General features: G+C 41.5%; 1 protein-coding gene across 1 annotated transcript in view; it reads right to left on the bottom strand.

Annotated features, from left to right (window-relative positions):
- The window catches only part of LOC117470124 (membrane cofactor protein-like), a 40,662-nt gene that overhangs the window by 14,660 nt on the left and 7,489 nt on the right, over positions 1-18,513 (bottom strand). The window contains exons 4-6 of the mRNA XM_034114684.1: positions 18,061-18,240; positions 11,269-11,328; positions 8,857-8,916 (exon numbers count right to left, since the gene is read on the bottom strand). Of these exons, the coding sequence (XP_033970575.1) occupies positions 8,857-8,916; positions 11,269-11,328; positions 18,061-18,240 (300 nt within the window). The remainder of the gene's footprint in view (positions 1-8,856; positions 8,917-11,268; positions 11,329-18,060; positions 18,241-18,513) is intronic.

Raw genomic sequence — 18,513 nt, forward strand, 5'->3', positions numbered from 1 at the left:
CCGGTTCCGGGGCAATGGGTAATGTTTAGATGGATTTTAGGAACTTCCCCTCGATTCTATTGGCTCTAACGGTTAAAAAGAGGTGTCAACCATCAAAATCGACCAATGGGTTCCAGAGATATGGAAAATGCACCCAAATGACCCCAGAGGTGGTTTATTTTTGCTAAACCTCTCTAAAAAGGTCAAATGTCACTTGTTTTGCATCAATCTTGATACAGGGTACTTATTATGTTATAGTTTGGATTCCTAAAGCTTTTAGTCTACTATCCCATCATTCAAGGGTAGTTTTCACTATCTGTAATGTTTTTTTTTTGGATGGACACTATAATTTACAGTTTTTTACTATGTTCAATCTGAATTTTCTTTAAAATAAAAACAGCTATATTGATTCTGACACTTCTACATCCAACTCACAGATGTAACTTTGCTTTGAGAATAAAGATTATTAATGTAACCCTTTTAGAAGGGAAGATATGGTCATTTGTTCTGGGCATGTCATTTTCGAGCCTGAGACCTGAAAAACAGGCTCAGGGCTTAACAGGTTCAATGTGTCTCAACCACAGACCTTATTTCGAGCTATTTTCCAAAATCCTATGGAGAAATTGCATTGATTTTTTGTCTAGGGAACCGGAAGAAGCTTACTTCCGGGTTTTAGGACGCGTCACTGTGGCACTCTATTACAATATCCACTGTCTACTGTTACGGAAGAAAAGGAGTGTTCATAATAAAGAATCCTTTTACCGTAGTTTCATAGAATAAAAAGTCTGGGACTGAAACAGCTTTTTGACCGAGAGCTTTGCCTCAAAGAATCTGGACTCATTGAGACGGCTATGTTTTAGTTTTAAGGCTTAATATGAAGTTCAAAGATGGGCAATGAGATATGTAAGACAGAGATGTACCCAGGCCAAACTGTTGACATCATGCAAGCAAAGTATGGGCCAGACAGTGGATTGATACTGTGGGTTTCCAAGCGGAGGCTAATTGAGTAAATCAAAGATCGAAAAGTTAGAAGAAAGAGAGAGAGAGAAAGAGAGAGAGAGAAGAGAGAGAGAGAGAGACGAGAGAGAGAGAGAGAGAGAGAGAGAGAGAGAGAGAGAGAATGAATGTTTGTGTTGTTTCCATCTGCAGTTTGTTACCTTGATGAAATGAAACTTACTGTCATACTGGTTTAAATGTTAAATATTAATATACTACATTAACGATTGTAATTAATGAATTAGAGAGCTGACATGTATTTAATGTGATGACAGAATGACGGACTTTAAAAACACATTTCTTAAAAACACATTCTGACATTAAACCCTCCATTTGACCCTAATCCTCTTCCGTAGTTTATTTAGTCTTTTACTGCGTCTTAATTATAAACTAGAGATACCCGGCAGTCCTGTGTCTCGTGGCGCTCCATGTTTCTGTTTTTGAGACATGTTTAAATCAGAGACAGTCTGATACCGATATATTCAGTCTTGTTTACTATTAAAAAACAATGAGATGCAAAAAAGTTCTGGTCTCCCAGCTGTGATAAAAAAACACATTTTTAAAATAAATATCCAATTTGTGTCAAATGTAAAAAAACGGTTTGAAAAAGGTTGAAATGCAGTATCTCTGAAATAATGAAATGAAGTCAAAGTATAATATGTCAGAAAGATGAGTGCTCTTGAAAGACAGATCGTTTGCACATTGAGAGAACTTTAAAGTGTGTGAGTCAAGTGAAGAGCTCCAGGAAGTAAAGACATCAACGTCGCCTCTTCTGCTTTATTTCATTAATTGATTACAAAAGTTAAATTAAAAGCCTCAAAACACAAAATAAATCCGAGATGTTCCGACACACATTGTAGTAAAATAAATACAGATAATAAGCAGGGAAGTGCAAAATGATTATTACAAAGATCACAGTGTATACAGACAGACGCCTGCGTACTAATACTTGTAAAGTACTTCTCCTCTTGTTGTTATCAAACCAAAGACTTGAGTTAGTAATTAAATAAATGTTCTCTGGGGAATAGTTCTTGCTACAGAGCACAACACAATGCAGCAACATTAAATATGGATAATGATATGCTTTACTTTGAACACTCACAGCTTGTCTTTCTGCTTCAAGGCGTATGGAGGATGTGATATGTTCAGGCACTGAGCTAGACGACAGAAACCAGTGCTTCGTCTAGAAAGGTGATGTTTGAGCGCTGCGTTCACACGAGCCGCGCAGTTACACGTGAAGTGAATGCAAAGACGTCTCTTAGAGCCAATCAGTGGTGAGGATCTCAGCCTGTCGTCACTGATGGAGGGGAATTAGAAACCAAAAAGCAGCCGTTAGCCGTTAGCCGTTAGCACACCTCATATCTGCTCAGAAACTGGAGGAAGGTTCTGAATGTACAAACCCCAGACTGTCTGTGGAGAATACGGTCTGTCTTTCTGTCTGCAGGACGGGACTGAGAGTGTGGAGGAGCTGTTAGCTTAGCCTGACCAGAAGCACTTTAAAGTGTCTCGTAAGCACACTCTCCAAAAGCATTCATTCATGTTTTTACTACAGTGTGATGTTATTTCGGCATCATCTTGATCCCTGTGTTACAATCAAATCACAGCAAACGTCTTATTGTTGTGGTTCTATCTACACGTCTACATCTAACGAGTCACGTTAGTTGGGCTTCTTTGCGTCCGCTGTGAACGCACCTTAAGACTTGAGGAACCGGTTCTCGGCCTCTTTAATGATTTGTTTCCCAAAAGGTTGTGATTTTTTGTTCTAAACTATTGATTTAAAGTGGTTACCCTTCAGATTTCTGCCAGCTGTGTTTAAGGTGCATGCAGTCATTCTTACGCTTCAGTGCAACATGTATTCATCAACAGAAGCCTCATCCCTTCATAACAAGGACAAATGCAGAATAGAGAAAAAGTCGTTTTGAATGTGGGGAATTTACGTCGTCAACTAATCGGAAAGGAGTCGCTAAAAGCAGAAGCTAAGGGTTGATTTGAAGTTCCTGAAGTTTCTGAGTCTCAGGCGGTCAGAAATGTTTCTTCAGAGCGTCTCCGTCGGCCAATCCCGTCCCGAGGAACATGGAGACATCCAGACGTGTCCGGAGACATCCACTGATCAGCTGATCGTCTCTACATCCAGTAGTTATGGACCAGCAGCATCAACCCGTTTGCTGCAGGACCAAAAGAAAAGGGTTTAAGCGTCGCTCAGACATGAGAGAAGGTGTAGAGCGCCTGCTGCCCTGTGAGGAGGAGAGGAGTATCTGTGAAGGGTTAGCGTGGAGTCAGCAGCAGCTAAATAAACATTCAAAACAACAACTTTCTCCAGTGCGAGGAAACCATGTGCGTGCATATGTTAGTAGAAATAGAAACACATGAAGAAACCTAAATGTTAGTTTGTATTACTCCAAGAAGGGACAATGCACATTCAAATGAGCACTTGATCATGTAAACGATCGATGCCGGTAGAAGAAAACAGAATAGAGCAAAACACAAAGAACTCTGTTATCCCTCCCACACCGATTATATGGCTGTCTTCTTGATTGTTCTGTATCTCTGTTGTTATGGTTACCGTATTAGAAAGCTTTGCTGGGATAACTTCCTGATCTGAGCAGCAGCGCCACTACGCTGTGAAGTAGAGACGCTCACTCAGCGGACTATTTGAACGACTGATGATAAGCCACACCTCCTTTAATTGGTCACTTCATCTGAATTAACCTTTGTATTCTTTTATGTATCTTAATTTTCCGCATTTTGACTTTTTCTCATAATTTTTTGAAATGTCATATTTTAATTCTTTTGTTTTAGTTTTGACTTTTTCTCATCATTTTCACTTTTTCTTCATATTTTGACACCTCATAACTTTTGCTCATAATTCTGGACTTTTTTTCATAGTTTTGACTTTTTCTCATAATTTGACTTTTCTCATAATTTGACTTTTCTTCATATTTTAACACTTCTCAATTTTCACTTTTTCTTAATATTTGGACTTTTTCTCATATTTTAACTTTTCTCATAATTTTGACTTTTCTCATAATTTGACTTTTCTTCATATTTTAACACTTCTCAATTTTCACTTTTTCTTAATATTTGGACTTTTTCTCATATTTTAACTTTTCTCATAATTTTGACTTTTCTCATAATTTTGACTTTTTCTCATAATTTTAACTTTTCTCATAATTTTAACTTTTCTCATAATTTTAACTTTTCTCATAATTTTAACTTTTCTCATAATTTTGATTTTTCTCATAATTTTAACTTTTCTCATAATTTTGATTTTTCTCATAATTTTAACTTTTCTCATAATTTTGACTTTTCTCATAATTTTGACTTTTCCTCATAAATGTGTTGCCTTAATTGAATGTTCAGTTTGATTCAGTTGTTAAAGCACTCTGAGTTGCATCCTGTGTAAGAAGAAGATATACTTTATGAACCCCTTACAGGGACACTTCTTTCCCCTCTGTTGTGTTTGCACACATTACACACACACAGAGGATATACATGCAGATAGCAGAGGTGGCAGAGCAGAGAGGCTGCCAGGTACGCGACGCAGGAGCAGTTTCGAGGTTAGGTGCCTTGCTCAAGGGCACCTCGGCAGTGGCCTTGGAGGTGAACCGGCTCACTCCATATTTTTTTTTTTTTTTGGTCGGATCGGGATGTGAACCGGCGACCCTTCGGTTCCAAGAGCAAGTCCCTAGAGACTGAGCCACTGCCGTGTGAAAAGTGCTTCACAAATAAACCTTTATTTTCATCCTCTTACCAAAGCTCTACATCCTCTTCTGTTGGAACAGCGCAAGCGTCGCCCCTCTCAGAGCTGCAATCCAATAATGACGGTCAGTGGACGTACGACTAGTTTAAAGATAGAAAACACCCACAACACTAACTTCCACCACTACACACACACACACACACACACACACACACCACTAACTTCCACCACTACACACACACACACACACACACACACACAACACTAACTTCCACCACTACACACACACACACACACCGACACCAGCCCCATCTAACGGACAACATATTTATGATATTGCCGTTTTATATGGATATGGTGTTTAAAAAAGTGTAAAAATATATTCTACTTGAATAATAAAAAGTGAACACCCCACACACCAACACCCAGGGAAAGATGCAAAATGAGTTTAGTACCAACAAATGATCTTTGCTTCCAAACTATCCAAACGTTATGCCCTTAGATAAAGGGCCTTTAGAGCCCTTTACATAAAGTGGTGTGTTAAGAGATTTCATTTTGCAGACACACTCCTAAACAGTGAAGACATCACCACCAGGAAGCTGAAGCGGTTTCTTCAGAGTCACTTCCTCAGATAAGATGTGCCCGTCTTAAATCTCACTTTTAGGCAGAAACTGCAGATAAAAGATGTCACGCTGAATTTAAAGGAATTTGGGCCATCAACCAAAACTATTGCGTTATAGAGATATTTTGAAACGGCTAAATGTAGGATGAGGATATTAGCCTAAGGTATTTGTGCCTTTTGTCCCACTTGGGGTGACGTATGTAGTGTTTTAGCAGTTTGAAACAGCGTCAGTCCGTCTGTTGGGAGTGAGCTGCAGCGTGTAGGACAGCGTCTCCTAATGACTACATGTGGTAGAGAAAGCCTCAGAAACACATCCCCACAGCTTCAACATGCAACACGCAACACAGGAAGAAGAGCTTTGAGTGTGAACAGGTTTGAAACATTTTACCCGTGCTTTCCCTTCAGAATTCCACTCCACCATAAACAGATGGCAACAGCGACGGCAACTAAGGCGATTACTTCATGAGAAACAAAAAGGAAGATGGTGAAGGTGAAGGATGATCGTCCACAATAAAAGAAGTCTCAATGAAATGCATGAAAGGGTTAGATGGTTATTTTTCTTAGGCTTCAATAGCTCTTTGAAAGCAAACCATTAAGGAGGTAATTGAAAACACACCTTCCTAATGAACTGGAGATCATGCACAAACCACAGCACGTCACTGATGCAGAACTGTGATACAACCCTGCTGTTCTTCTGAGGACATCATCATCTTATTTGAGTTTCAATTATCACTTTATATTCTAGATTTAATGTTTAAACTTACCCGCAAAAGCAATACCCAAAGCAACACCCGTGGACAAGCTTTCTCCACCGCCTGTAACAATAAAAGAAGTGTGTTAAGTTAAACTACAACTCTCATCAGAATCCAAATAGGGAGGGAGGGAGATAGAGAGGGAGGAAGGGAGGGAGATAGAGAGGGAGGGAGGTAGGTAGGTAGGGAGAGAGGTAGGTAGGGAGGGAAGGAGGGAGGTAGGTAGGGAGAGAGGTAGAGAGGTAGGTAGGGAGGGAGGGAGGGTAGGGGAGGGAGGGAGGTAGGTAGGTAGGTAGGTAGGTAGGTAGGTAGGTAGGTAGGGAGGGAGGTAGGTAGGGAGAGAGGTAGGGAGGAGGTAGGGAGGGGAGGGTAGGTAGGGAGGTAGGCTTAGGGAGGGATTTGGCTAGGGAGCGAGGAGGTAGACGTAGGAGAGAGGTCGGTAGGGGAGAGGAGAGTAGGTAGGGAGGAGGACGGAGAGGTAGGTGAGAGAGGTAGGTAGGGCAGGAGAGAGGTTAGGTAGGGGGTAGGTGAGGGACGGGAGGGGGTAGGTAGGAGGATGGTAGGTGAGGGAGAGTAGGTAGGAGAGAGGAGGTAGGTAGAGAGAGGAGGTAGGTAGGGAGGATGGACGGTAGGGGGAGGTAGGTAGGTAGGGAGGGAGGTGTAGGTAGGGAGGGTAGGGGCTGGGAGGTAGGTAGCGGTAGGAGGGAGGGAAGGTAGGGAGGTAGGTAGGGAGGGAGAGGGAGGTAGGTAGGTAGGTAGGTAGGTAGGGAGGGAGGTAGGTAGGTAGGGGTAGGGAGGGGTAGGGAGGAGGGAGGGGGGGAGGTAGGTAGGGAGGGAGGGAGGTAGGTAGGGAGGGAGGGAGGGAGGGTAGGTAGGTAGGTAGGTAGGGAGGGAGGTAGGTAGGGAGGTAGGTAGGTAGGGAGGTAGGTAGGTAGGTAGGGAGGGAGGGAGGGAGGGTAGGTAGGTAAGGAGGAGAGAGGTAGGTAGGTAGGTAGGTAGGTAGGTAGGTAGGTAGGGAGGGAGGTAGGTAGGTAAGGAGGGAGGGAGGGAGGTAAGGAGGGAGGTAATGTAAGCAGCTCAGCTTCCGTGCAGAGTTATTATTTTACCATAAAAAAATGTACATAAATGTTTTATATAAAAATAAGAAGTTGAATAAAAATGTAGAATAAAAATAAGTTAAAATAAAGTATATTTACACATGAAGTTAAAAACATATAACAAGTGTATTACAATATGTAATAACATATGAATGCACAGTGAAATGTATTGTAAATATTTTAAAACACGTATTTAATAGGAGATTATTCTGAGGACTTACCGGGGGGGCCAGGAGCTGAAGAAGAAGCAGAGAAATAACATTAAACATCAGAAATAAAACCTTCTGTTTCATAAACACAGATTCATTTAACGATGTTTGGAGCAACCGCTAATCTGAAGCACGACGAGATAACCCCCGATTATCAGCATGGAGTCACGGGGGTCCAATCTACTTAACCTGTTGAGCCCTGAGCCTGTTTTTCAGGTCTCAGGCTCGAAAATGACATTCCCAGAACAAATGACCATATCTTCCCTTCTAAAAGGGTTAAATGAATAATCTTTTTTCTCAAAGTAATGATAAACCTGTGAGTTGGATGTAGAAAAGTCAGAATCAATATAGATGTTTTTATTTTAAAGAAAATTCAGATTGAACATAGTAAAAAACTGTAAATTATAGTGTCCGTCGTAAACATTATTTTTTACTTATAGTTAAAACTACCCATGGATTATGGGTTAGTAGACTAAAAGCTTTAGGAATCCAAAGTACAACATATAATAAGTACCCTGTATCAAGATTGATGCAAAACAAGTGACATTTGACCTTTTTAGAGAGGTTTAGCAAAAAGAAACCACTTCTGGGGTCATTTGAGTGGATTTTCCATATCTCTGGCCCCCCTTGCTCGATTTTGATGGTTGACACCTCTTTCTGACCGTTAGAGCCAATAGAATCGAAGGGGGAGTTCCTAAAATCCATCTAAACATTACCCATTGGTGAATGAGTGCTGCGCAGCCAGAATGCCCCGGAACAGGAAGCTGTCATACACTCTGGTGGCAGCTAATATGAAATCTCCGTTTTTGACATAAAAATGGAGATGATGAATTATCAGGAATCATTTCAAAGTGACACAGACACATTGGATTAACCTTCAGCAGCGTTTTTATCATTTTAATGCCATTGAACACGACTTTTGATCAGAATAACAGCTAAGGTAAGACGATCTCCCGTGAATGCTCCGTAAAGCTACGTGTTGTTCTGATCGCTCAGTGATGATACTTTAATCTGATATCTTGTTTGTGCAGTTCCGATAAGTAATAAGGGTATTTCTACCTTGAGTTCTGTGCTAAGTGCGTTAGCATTTTTTCGCTCAGGGCTCATTTAGACGCTTCTTGTGAGACTTGTGTTTTGTTTCGGTAAAAATGGTACGTATTGTCAGCTAGCTGAGTTTCTTCCCGTTAAGTGGGTATGATAAAGGCATCATATATAAGGCAGAAAATCATGCAAAATGTAAGAATTATAACACAAGATTCATTTTAAATACACATGCGTTAACCGCAAGTTAAAATAATTAGTGGTGTTAATAACGCGTTAACTTTGACAGCCCTAATTATAAGACAACATTCATTTTAAAAGACAGCCCTCGTTGCGTGCAATATTAGCAGAAAATCAACGTTAAAATCTCATCTCAATAAACTCAACTTGATAAACAGATCAAACATCCCAGAATAATCTTTGATCCCCCTAACGAGACAGATATTGAAATGGCCTCTACCTGTGGGCTTCTTGGTGGATTCAGGACTTTTAGTGGTGGTGGTTTGAACTGCTGTTACTGCTGCAAAATAATACATTATAATAATTAGTGCAAATATCACAAATAATCAGGGTTGCCCTCGACTCAACATTTCTCCAGTTGTCTAATTGTTGTCAATTCGGGCGATTAGTCGACTAATCGTCTCACGTTTATGAAATATTATGATTATTAATATGATTTTTTTGTCCTCCAAAAATGGTTTCAGTTTCAAAGGCTGATAAAGAACGTTATTCACTGTTTTAATTAATTTAATGTTTTTAATTTAATGTTTTAAATTAAGTACAATGTCTTTAATTTAATACGATTCTTTAACTGTTAAGCCCCAAAGTCCCCATCGGCGGGTCTTTTTTTTTTTTCACAAATTAAAAAATACCTATGGTGATAATTCAATGTAATACATCATTTTTATAGTCTGGTACCTGAAAAAGGTCAAATGGCACTGATGGAACCAGATATACCCAAATGTGCCGAAAGCTTATTCCGCCTGGAACTTTTTTTTGCTAAACCTCTCTAAAAAGGTCAAATTTAACTTGTTTTGCCTCAATCTTGATACAGGGTACTTATTATATGTTATAGTTTGGATTCCTAAAGCTGTTAGTCTACTAACCCATCATTCAAGGGTGGTTTTCACTATAAGTAATGTTTTTTCTTTAGGCGGAGGTAAGAATTTACCTTTTTTTACTATGTTCCATCTGTATTTACTCTGAAAAATCTATATTGATTCTGACACTTCTACATCCAACTCACAGATGTAACCTTGCTTTGATAAAAGAAATTATTCATATAACCCTTTTAGAAGTGAAGTTGTAGTCATTTGTTTTGGGCATGTCATTTTCGAGCCTGAAACCTGAAAAACAGGCTCGGGGCTTAACAGGTTAAAGGTAGGGTAGGTAAGTTTGGAGAAACCGGCTCGAGATCGCTAGAATTAGAAAATACACAACCGGAGAAAATCTGCCACTTCCTTCCAGAGCCCCTCCTCCAACACACACGAACGCGCACATGACCAATGAGGGCACGAGATCAGTTTGTGCACAGATGGAAGGCTGACAGGCAGGTAGGCCATCCAGTTATTTTAGCCGGGCCGGCTCAGATGATTGGTCGTGCTTTTTACAGTACTACAGCTTCCACAGATGATATTTATTAATGGATTTGTTGTCAAAGCACTTCAGATATTAATTGCTATCGGGATGTTAAGAGCATTCCATGGAATATAACAACAAGTGTATCTCGAGCTGGTTTCTCAAACTTACCTACCCCACCTTTAATATAGTATAATGTTATTCATTTAATTTAACATAATTGAATGTATTTCATTTAATACATGTTATTTTAATTGATTAAATTCTTAACAATGAAGGCACAGAACTGCACTTAATCACATGCATGACAGACAAGCAGAAAATCATGCAAAATGTAAGAATTATAACAAGGGCTGTCAGTCGATTAAAATAGTTAATCTCGATTAATCACGCATTTTTTATCTGTTCTAAATGTAGCTTAGAGGAATATTTTTCAAAGTTTTTAATACTCGTATCAACATATTAGTGGACAAATATGCTTTATGCAAATGTTTGTTTATTATCATTGGAACAATTTCAAATATTCTCCTGAACATTTTCAACACAACAACCTGGAACCTCTCTCTCTCTCTCTCTCAACCCTGTGCACTTCTCTGCACTGAGCCAGTTGCTCAAACAGACAAGCCTGTTTACAGTTGTTGGCGAAATGCCGCACCTCTGTCTTCATAACAGTCGAAGCATGAGACTGAAGTTCCCACTGTGGGTCAAAAGAATGCGCTGTGATGTGCAGTCGACACGTTGGATGCGAGCCGAATTATCTCACGCAGTCCCTCGTCCTCCACAATGCTAAGCTGTAGCCACCCATTTAGCTATCGCTGTTGAAAGCTTGCTGCTCGGAGACGTGTCCAGGCGTCTCCCCGGCAAACTTTCAAGCGTAGTCTGGCGAGCGGCAGGAGCGGGGCTGTCAGCATCAGCTTGGCTTGCCGTTTAAAACACCTTTTCTTGTATCCATATCTCTCGCTAGAATCTCCCACCATCCAACTAACAACAACAACAACAACAACGTCGTCGTCAAGCCTTTGCGCTCTGAAACTACGGGGCAGGGCGAGGGCAAATACACATGCGTTAATCGCAAGTTAAAATAACTAGGGGCGTTAAGAGAAATGTGCGTTAACTTTGACAGCCCTAATTATAAGACAACATTCATTTTAAAAGACAGCCCTCGTTGCGTGCAATATTAGCAGAAAATCAACGTTAAAATCTCATCTCAATAAACTCAACTTGATAAACAGATCAAACATCCCAGAATAATCTTTGATCCCCCTAACGAGACAGATATTGAAATGGCCTCTACCTGTGGGCTTCTTGGTGGATTCAGGACTTTTAGTGGTGGTGGTTTGAACTGCTGGTACCGCTGCAAAAATAATACATTATAATAATTAGTGCAAATATCACAAATAATCAGGGTTGCCCTCGACTCAACATTTCTCCAGTCGTCTAATTGTCGTCAATTCGGGCGATTAATCGACTAATCGTCTCACGTTTATGAAATATTATGATTATTAATATGTTTTTTTTGTCCTCCCAAAATGGTTTCAGTTTCAAAGGCTGATAAAGAACGTTATTATAACAGCATGGTACGTTGTGCTTCATATACAATACAAAATAAAACTAATAATGAACCTTTGAAATATAAATTAAATACCAACACTTTCTCTAAATAATTTCTCTAAGCAAAACTACTCTCTAACCTGTTAAGCCCCATTCCCATGTTGCGATTGGGAAAAATCGCAACATCTACAAGAAACAGCGTCTGAGGGCTTCTTAACATTTAAAAATCTATTAATGTGTCATACCCACTTAACGTGAAGAAACTCGGCTATCAGACAATATTAACAATTTTTAGCAAAACAAAACTTAAGGGTAATAACAAAGGCTCTGAATTAGCCCGTGGCGAAAAAATGCTAACACCCTTAGCACAGAACTCACGTTAAAATACCCTTATTACTTATCGTATCTGCACAAACAAGATATTGATTAGCAAGCTGAGATTGCACAGATTCGACAGGTATTGGTATCATTACTGACCGATCCGAACTCGCGACATGAGAAGCCATCAAAGACATCACACCACGTAGCATTAGGTAGCCAACACAGCAATATCTCTTACCTTTGTTGTTTTCTGATCAAAAGTTGTCTTCAATGACATTAAAACGATATAAAAACGCTGCTGAAGGTTAATCCATAGGTTATTCCAATGTGTCTGTGTCACTTTGAAATGATTTCTGATAATCCATCAGCAATAAACCTAGTTTTCAGAGCGGAAGATAGGTTTTGCTTTGGGCAAACTGCGTGCGCATAGCTCTCATTTCTCAATGGTAACGTGTGTGTGTGTATGTGGAAACTTCCCTTCGATTCTATTGGCTCTAACGGTTCAAAAGAGATGTCAATCATCAAAATCGACCAATGGGTTCCAGAGAAACGGCAAATACACCCATTTCCACCCAAATGACCCCAGAGGTGTTTTTTTGTTGCTAAACCTCTCTAAAAAAAGCTCAAACTTCACTTGTTTTGCATCAATCTTGATACAGGGTACTTATATGTTATAGTTTGGATTCCTAAAGCTTTTAGTCTACTATCCCATCATTCAAGGGTGGTTTTCACTATAAGTAATGGTTTATTTTTGGACGGACACTATCATTTACATTGGTTTTCATTTATTTTACTATGTTCAATCTGAATTTAGTTTAAAGGGGACCTATCATGCAAAATGCACTTTTGTACGTCTTTTCTACATGAATATGTGTCCCCGGTGTTCCAGGGAACTCACCAAGTGTCAGAAAACACAACCCTCTCTATTTTCCTCCATACCCAAATCTCTAAAAAAGGGGCTGCAACGGATCTGATAAAAACTGATCCAGATTTGAACACTGTCCTGACGTCAGGACGGTGGCGCTACGGCTATTGGGCCAACTCCACCAATCAGGAGGAGACAGCCACGGCCATTGCCGCTGGAGACGCTGTAGTACATATGCCAGGCCTGTAGGTGGTGCTGTTCTCACTGAATCTGCCCTTGCAGAGCAGAGCTAAAAAAAAGTGCAAATTGAGCGAAATGAGGCATGGCTAAAATGCATGATCTGTTTGGCATTTTGAAAACAGAAACGTATAAATATACCTTATATAGGTATGGCCCTACAATATATCATTTAAATATACCATGATAGGTCCACTTTAAAATAAAAAAAATCTATATTGAGTCTGACTTTTCTACATCGAACTCACAGGTTTATCATTGCTTTGAGAAAGAAGATTATTAATCTTCCCCTTTTAGAAGTGAAGGTATGGTCATTTGTTCTGAGAATGTCATTTTCGAGCCTGAGACCTGAAAAACAGGCTTGGGGCTTAACAGGTTAGTGGGGCATCTTCCTGATTTTGAGGATGTATTGAACCACAGAGGAAATAAAGAAAATCCCCAAAGCTCCATGTATCTGAACAGGAAACCACAGAGCGTGCATCTGGACTAAAGATGGACTCATGTTCAGACTAAGGCTGCACGACATGGAGGAAAATAACTGCTTGGGATTATTTTGACTTATATTGCAATATAATATATATGTATAGAAGGATCTGATCCAAACAAGGATTTGTCATCAAGTCTGTCTGCAGCTCTCAGAGTCCATTAGTGAATGAAGGGGACAATCGTACAAACATGTCTTGGCCGATTTGGAAAATGTTGGTGTTTATTGAGGATCCATCGGCCCCCTCGGCCAGATCATCCACCATCATGGACTCAACTTCCACTGCTACGCTGATGATACCCCAATTATATCTCAGCACTACTCCAACCTCTCTGAAGAACCAGCACCTTACTGGTTGGAGAGGTTTGTGTGCCCTGATGGACCTGGGGGCTGTGTTGTCTAGAACCTTGTGTTCCTGGTAGGGTCTTCCATGGCATATTGGTCTCAGGCAAGGGGTCAGACTAAAATTGATTAAAAGACCTAATGAAAGACGACACACGAAGTGAGGATACCCGGCCCGGAAGAAGCCCGGAGTCCCCTTCTGGAGCCAGGCCCAACACCTCCGCTTCTCCGTTCCGCGGGGCCCACCACCTACGGGAAACAGCGATGGGGTCGGGTGCGCTGCCAGAAGGGTGGCAGTGAAAGCAGAGGGTCTTTGAGGCTTTGGGGACGTGGAACGTCACCTCTCTGGGAGGGAAGGAGCCGGAGCTGGTGCGGGAGGTGGAGCGTAACCAGTTGGATCTGGTTAGGCTCACCTCTACGCACAGCGTCGGCTCTGGAACCTTACTTATGGATAGGGGTTGGACTCTATTCTTCTCCGGAGTTGCCCAAGGTGTGAGGCGCCGGGTGGGTGTGGGGATACTCACAAGCCCCCGGTTGGGTGCTGCTTTGTTGGAGTTTACCCCAGTGGACGAGAAGGTTGCCTCCCTACGCCTGCGGGTTATGGGGGGGGGGGAACTCTGACTGTAGTTCAGAGTATTCAGCCTTCTTGGAGACCCTGGAAAGACTCATGTATGAGGCTCCTGATGTTGACTCTTTAATCTTGCTGGGAGACTTCAACGCACATGTGGGCAATGATAGAGACACTTGGAGGGGCGTGATTGGGAGGAACGGCACCCCTGATCTGAACCGGAGTGGTGGTTTGTTACTGGACTTCTGTGCTAGTCATGGATTGGCCATAACAAACACCCATGTTCGAACATAAGGATGCTCATAAGTGTACATTGTACCAGAGCACCCTAGGCAGAAGGTCCATAATCAATTTTGTGATCGTATCATCGGACCTGAGGCTGTACGTTTTGGACACTCGGGTAAAGAGAGGGGCGGAGTTGTCAACTGATCACCATCTGGTGGGTGAGTTGGGTCGAGTGGCGGGGGGAAGCCTCTGGACAGACCTGGTAAGCTCAAACGTGTAGTGAGGGTGAACTGGAAACGTCTGGAGGAGGAGGCCCAAGTTCAGGAGGCCTTCAACTCACACCTCCGGTGGAGCTTCTCGGGCATCCCTGTGGAAGCTGGGGACATTTAACCAGAGTGGGCGGTGTTCAAAGCCTCTATTGCCGAAGCCGCGGCGGGGAGCTGTGATCTCAAGGTCTTAGGTGCCTCAAGGGGCGGTAGTCAAGGAAGCCGTCCGACTGAAGAAGGAGGCTTTCAGGGATATGTTATCCCTAAATCCTCTGGAGAAATCCCGTAGCTTTTTGTGGAGGGAACCAGCAGCTTACTTCAGGGTAAATGCGTCCTCCCTGCACCGCTCTATAGTGCAGCCCTAATTGAAACTCCCCAGGTTTATCTAAATAGGATTTTCTTTGAGACTTACCTTTACATTTTGGAGTTCAGGCCCCCACAGGCTGTTGCTCCCACAGATTATGGTGGCAGAATTTGTCATCTTGTACCCCTCGTTGCACTTGAACGTGACGGTAGCCTTGTAAGTGTAGGGGCCCTGCGACCCGAATCCCGATGACCGAACTCAACAACTGGCCTCCTTACATTCAACCGCTGCAAGAACAACAGAATACACAGGAAGGAAATTCAGAAAAATGTCCAAAAACAACTGATTTAGAGTAAATGAGAGTCAGAGCTGGGATGCAATGGGAACATGTTGAATGAATAAAAGAAGGAGAAACATTATAATATAATATCAGGGTTTTTTCTAGAAAGATATAGTATGAGGGTACTGACATCATAATTAAGTCCCGCCCACTTTCCAGTGAAAAATACAGCATTAGAGTGAAGTGAATAAAAGTGTCTTCACGTCTTAAAGCTGCCGAGTAGGGATGGGTATCGAGAACCGGTACTAAGTCAGTACCGGTAGCCGATTGGACGGTTATCGGTATACCGTTAAGCCGCTGGACAAACGGTGCTGCTATCGGTATATGAATTACGCTACTTCCTTAGTTGAAACAATTCTGGTTGGTTGGGAACCCTCTTCCCCGTGTGACATATCCGGTTTGAGTACCCCTCTGATTGGCCACTGTGAATGCCACTCGTCATCTCTCCTAACAGCGCTCTTATTGTTGTGAGACTCCCGGGGGCAGACGCAACATCTTGCAAGAAACAGCGTCTCAAGGCTTCTTAACCTGTTAAGCACCAAGCCTGTTTTTCATGTTTCAGGCTCGAAAATGACATGCCCAAAACAAATGACTACAACTTAACTTCTAAAAGGGTTATATGAATAATTTATTTTATCAAAGCAAGGTTACATCTGTGAGTTGGATGCAGAAGTGTCAGAATCAATATAGATGTTTTTTATTTTAAAGAAAATTCAGATTTTACATAGTAAAAAACTGTAGATTATAGTGTCCGTCCAAAAATTCTTTTTTACTTATAGTGAAAACTACCCTTGGATGATGGGTTAGTAGACTAAAAGCTTTAGGAATCCAAAGTACAACATATAATAAGTACCCTGTATCAAGATTGATGCAAAACAAGTGACATTTGACCTTTTTAGAGAGATTTAGCCAAACCACTCTGAGGTGATTTGGCCCCCTTGCTCGATTTTGATGGTTGACACCTCTTTCTGACCGTTAGAGCCAATAGAATTGAAGGGGGAGTCCCCCACACACACACGTTGTGAAGAGAAAAGGTGGGGGCTTGCGCGCATGTAATTTTGCGTCAGAGTGGACCTATCTCTAGCTCTGACATATGGAACAAAAAAGCAGTTTTTTTTTCTTATGGATTATCAGAAATCATTCAAAGAGGACACAGACACATTAGATTAATTTATGGATTAACTGCAGCATGTTTTTTTTTTATCGTTTTAATGCCATTGAAGACCAGTTTTGACCAAGGTAAGCCATGTTAGCGTTTCTAGCTACCTAGCTCCACATGTTATGATGTACGCTTTCGTTTATAGCGTCACAAATGTTATCACTGAGTGTTGAGGTGGGCACCGGTAGATTCAGTGTCTCCAGGAGATACTAATCGATGGGTTGGCTGTGCATCTAGGATAAGTAATAAGGGAGTTAGGAGTGAGTTAGGTGCAGAGATAGGTTACATGTTTTCGCTCGTGGGTAATTCAGAGGCTGAGGGTTAGCATTATGTTTTTTTTTTTTTTTTTTTTTTTTAAAAAAGATCAGTTAGCTGAGTTTCTTCCCGTTACATGGATATAAAACATTCATAGTTTATTAAATATTAAGATTCCTTAGACGTTGTTTCCTGCAAATGACGCGTTTATCCGCCCGGTACCGGGGGGGGCGGTGCGTAACAGGTTAACATTTAACAACCTATTCATATGTCATACCCACTTACCTGCGAACCTTCGGGGACCGAGCCTTCAGTGTGGCAGCCCACCCCCCCCTCTGGAACGCTCTCCCTGCGGAGATCTGCAACATCCCCACGCTTGAGGCCTTCAAACGGGCCCTCAAGTCCCACCTGTTTGCCAAGGCCTTCGGCCCCGAATTGATTTGTTGTTTTGTCTGTCTGACTGTTTGTCTGACTGCCTTTTGTTTTTACTCCTGTTTTTCTTTATAAAGTGACCTTGGGTCCCATGAAAGACGCTAAATAAATCAAGCTATTATTATTTCTGCCATTTCCAGGATAGAAAAATGAAGTTTTAACCAGAAAGTGTCCATATCTGTACTCTCTGTGGGCTCATTTTGATTAATTTTGGGTCAATTCGCAAGATTTAGTGGACTCTGGATCCCTTTGATTGGACAGATTGCTTATTTATTTGAAAACAAATGGTCCAGAGTAGAGGTAATAATGTTCATCCTGTGCTCTCTATATCCTATAGTCGTAACAGAGTCAAAATTAGTCCACAGAGAGTACAGATGTGTCCACAGAGAGTACAGAGAGTACAGATGTGTCCACTTTCTGGTTAAAACGGACATGTTTGATCCTGAAATGGACTCGGCATCTTCACTAACCCCCCAAAACCCTCCAGAACTGTCCAAATCTGCCCAGCCATTTCTGAACTATTGTCTGCATGATGCTAATTAATGCAATTTAGGCTAATTGTGCAAATTGCCCAACATCTGCAAGTTAGCATCTGGCAGTTTCTATGAGCTGCAAACCAGTACTCAACACTTCTAGGTTCAATAAACTGGCATCTAGACTCTAATCTCTGCAGATCCACAACACTCCCAGGAAACTCCCCAGGTTTAATATCTCTGAGGATTTTCTTTGAGACTTACGTTCACATTTTGGGAGTTCAGGCTCCCACCGGCTGTTGATCCCACAGATTATGGTGGCAGAAGTTATCATCCTGTACCCCTCGTTGCACTTGAACGTGACGGTAGCCTTGTGAGTGTAGGGGCCCCGCGACCCGGAATCCCAATGACCGAACTCAACAACTGGCTCCTTACATTCAACCTCTGCAAGAACAACAGAATACACAGGAAGGAAATTCAGAAAAATTTCCAAAAACAACTGATTTAGAGTAAATGAGAGTCAGAGCTGAGATGCAATGGGAACATGTTGAATGAATAAAAGAAGGAGAAACATTATAATATAATATCAGGGTTTTTTTCTAGAAAGATATAGTATGAGGGTACTGGACATCATAATTAAGTCCCGCCCACTTTTCCAGTGAAATACAGCATTAGAGTGAAGGTAATAAAAGTGTCTTCACGTCTTAAAGCTGCCGA

The sequence above is a fragment of the Trematomus bernacchii genome, unplaced genomic scaffold, assembly GCF_902827165.1.
Source record: "Trematomus bernacchii unplaced genomic scaffold, fTreBer1.1, whole genome shotgun sequence".
Classification (NCBI taxonomy): domain Eukaryota; kingdom Metazoa; phylum Chordata; class Actinopteri; order Perciformes; family Nototheniidae; genus Trematomus; species Trematomus bernacchii.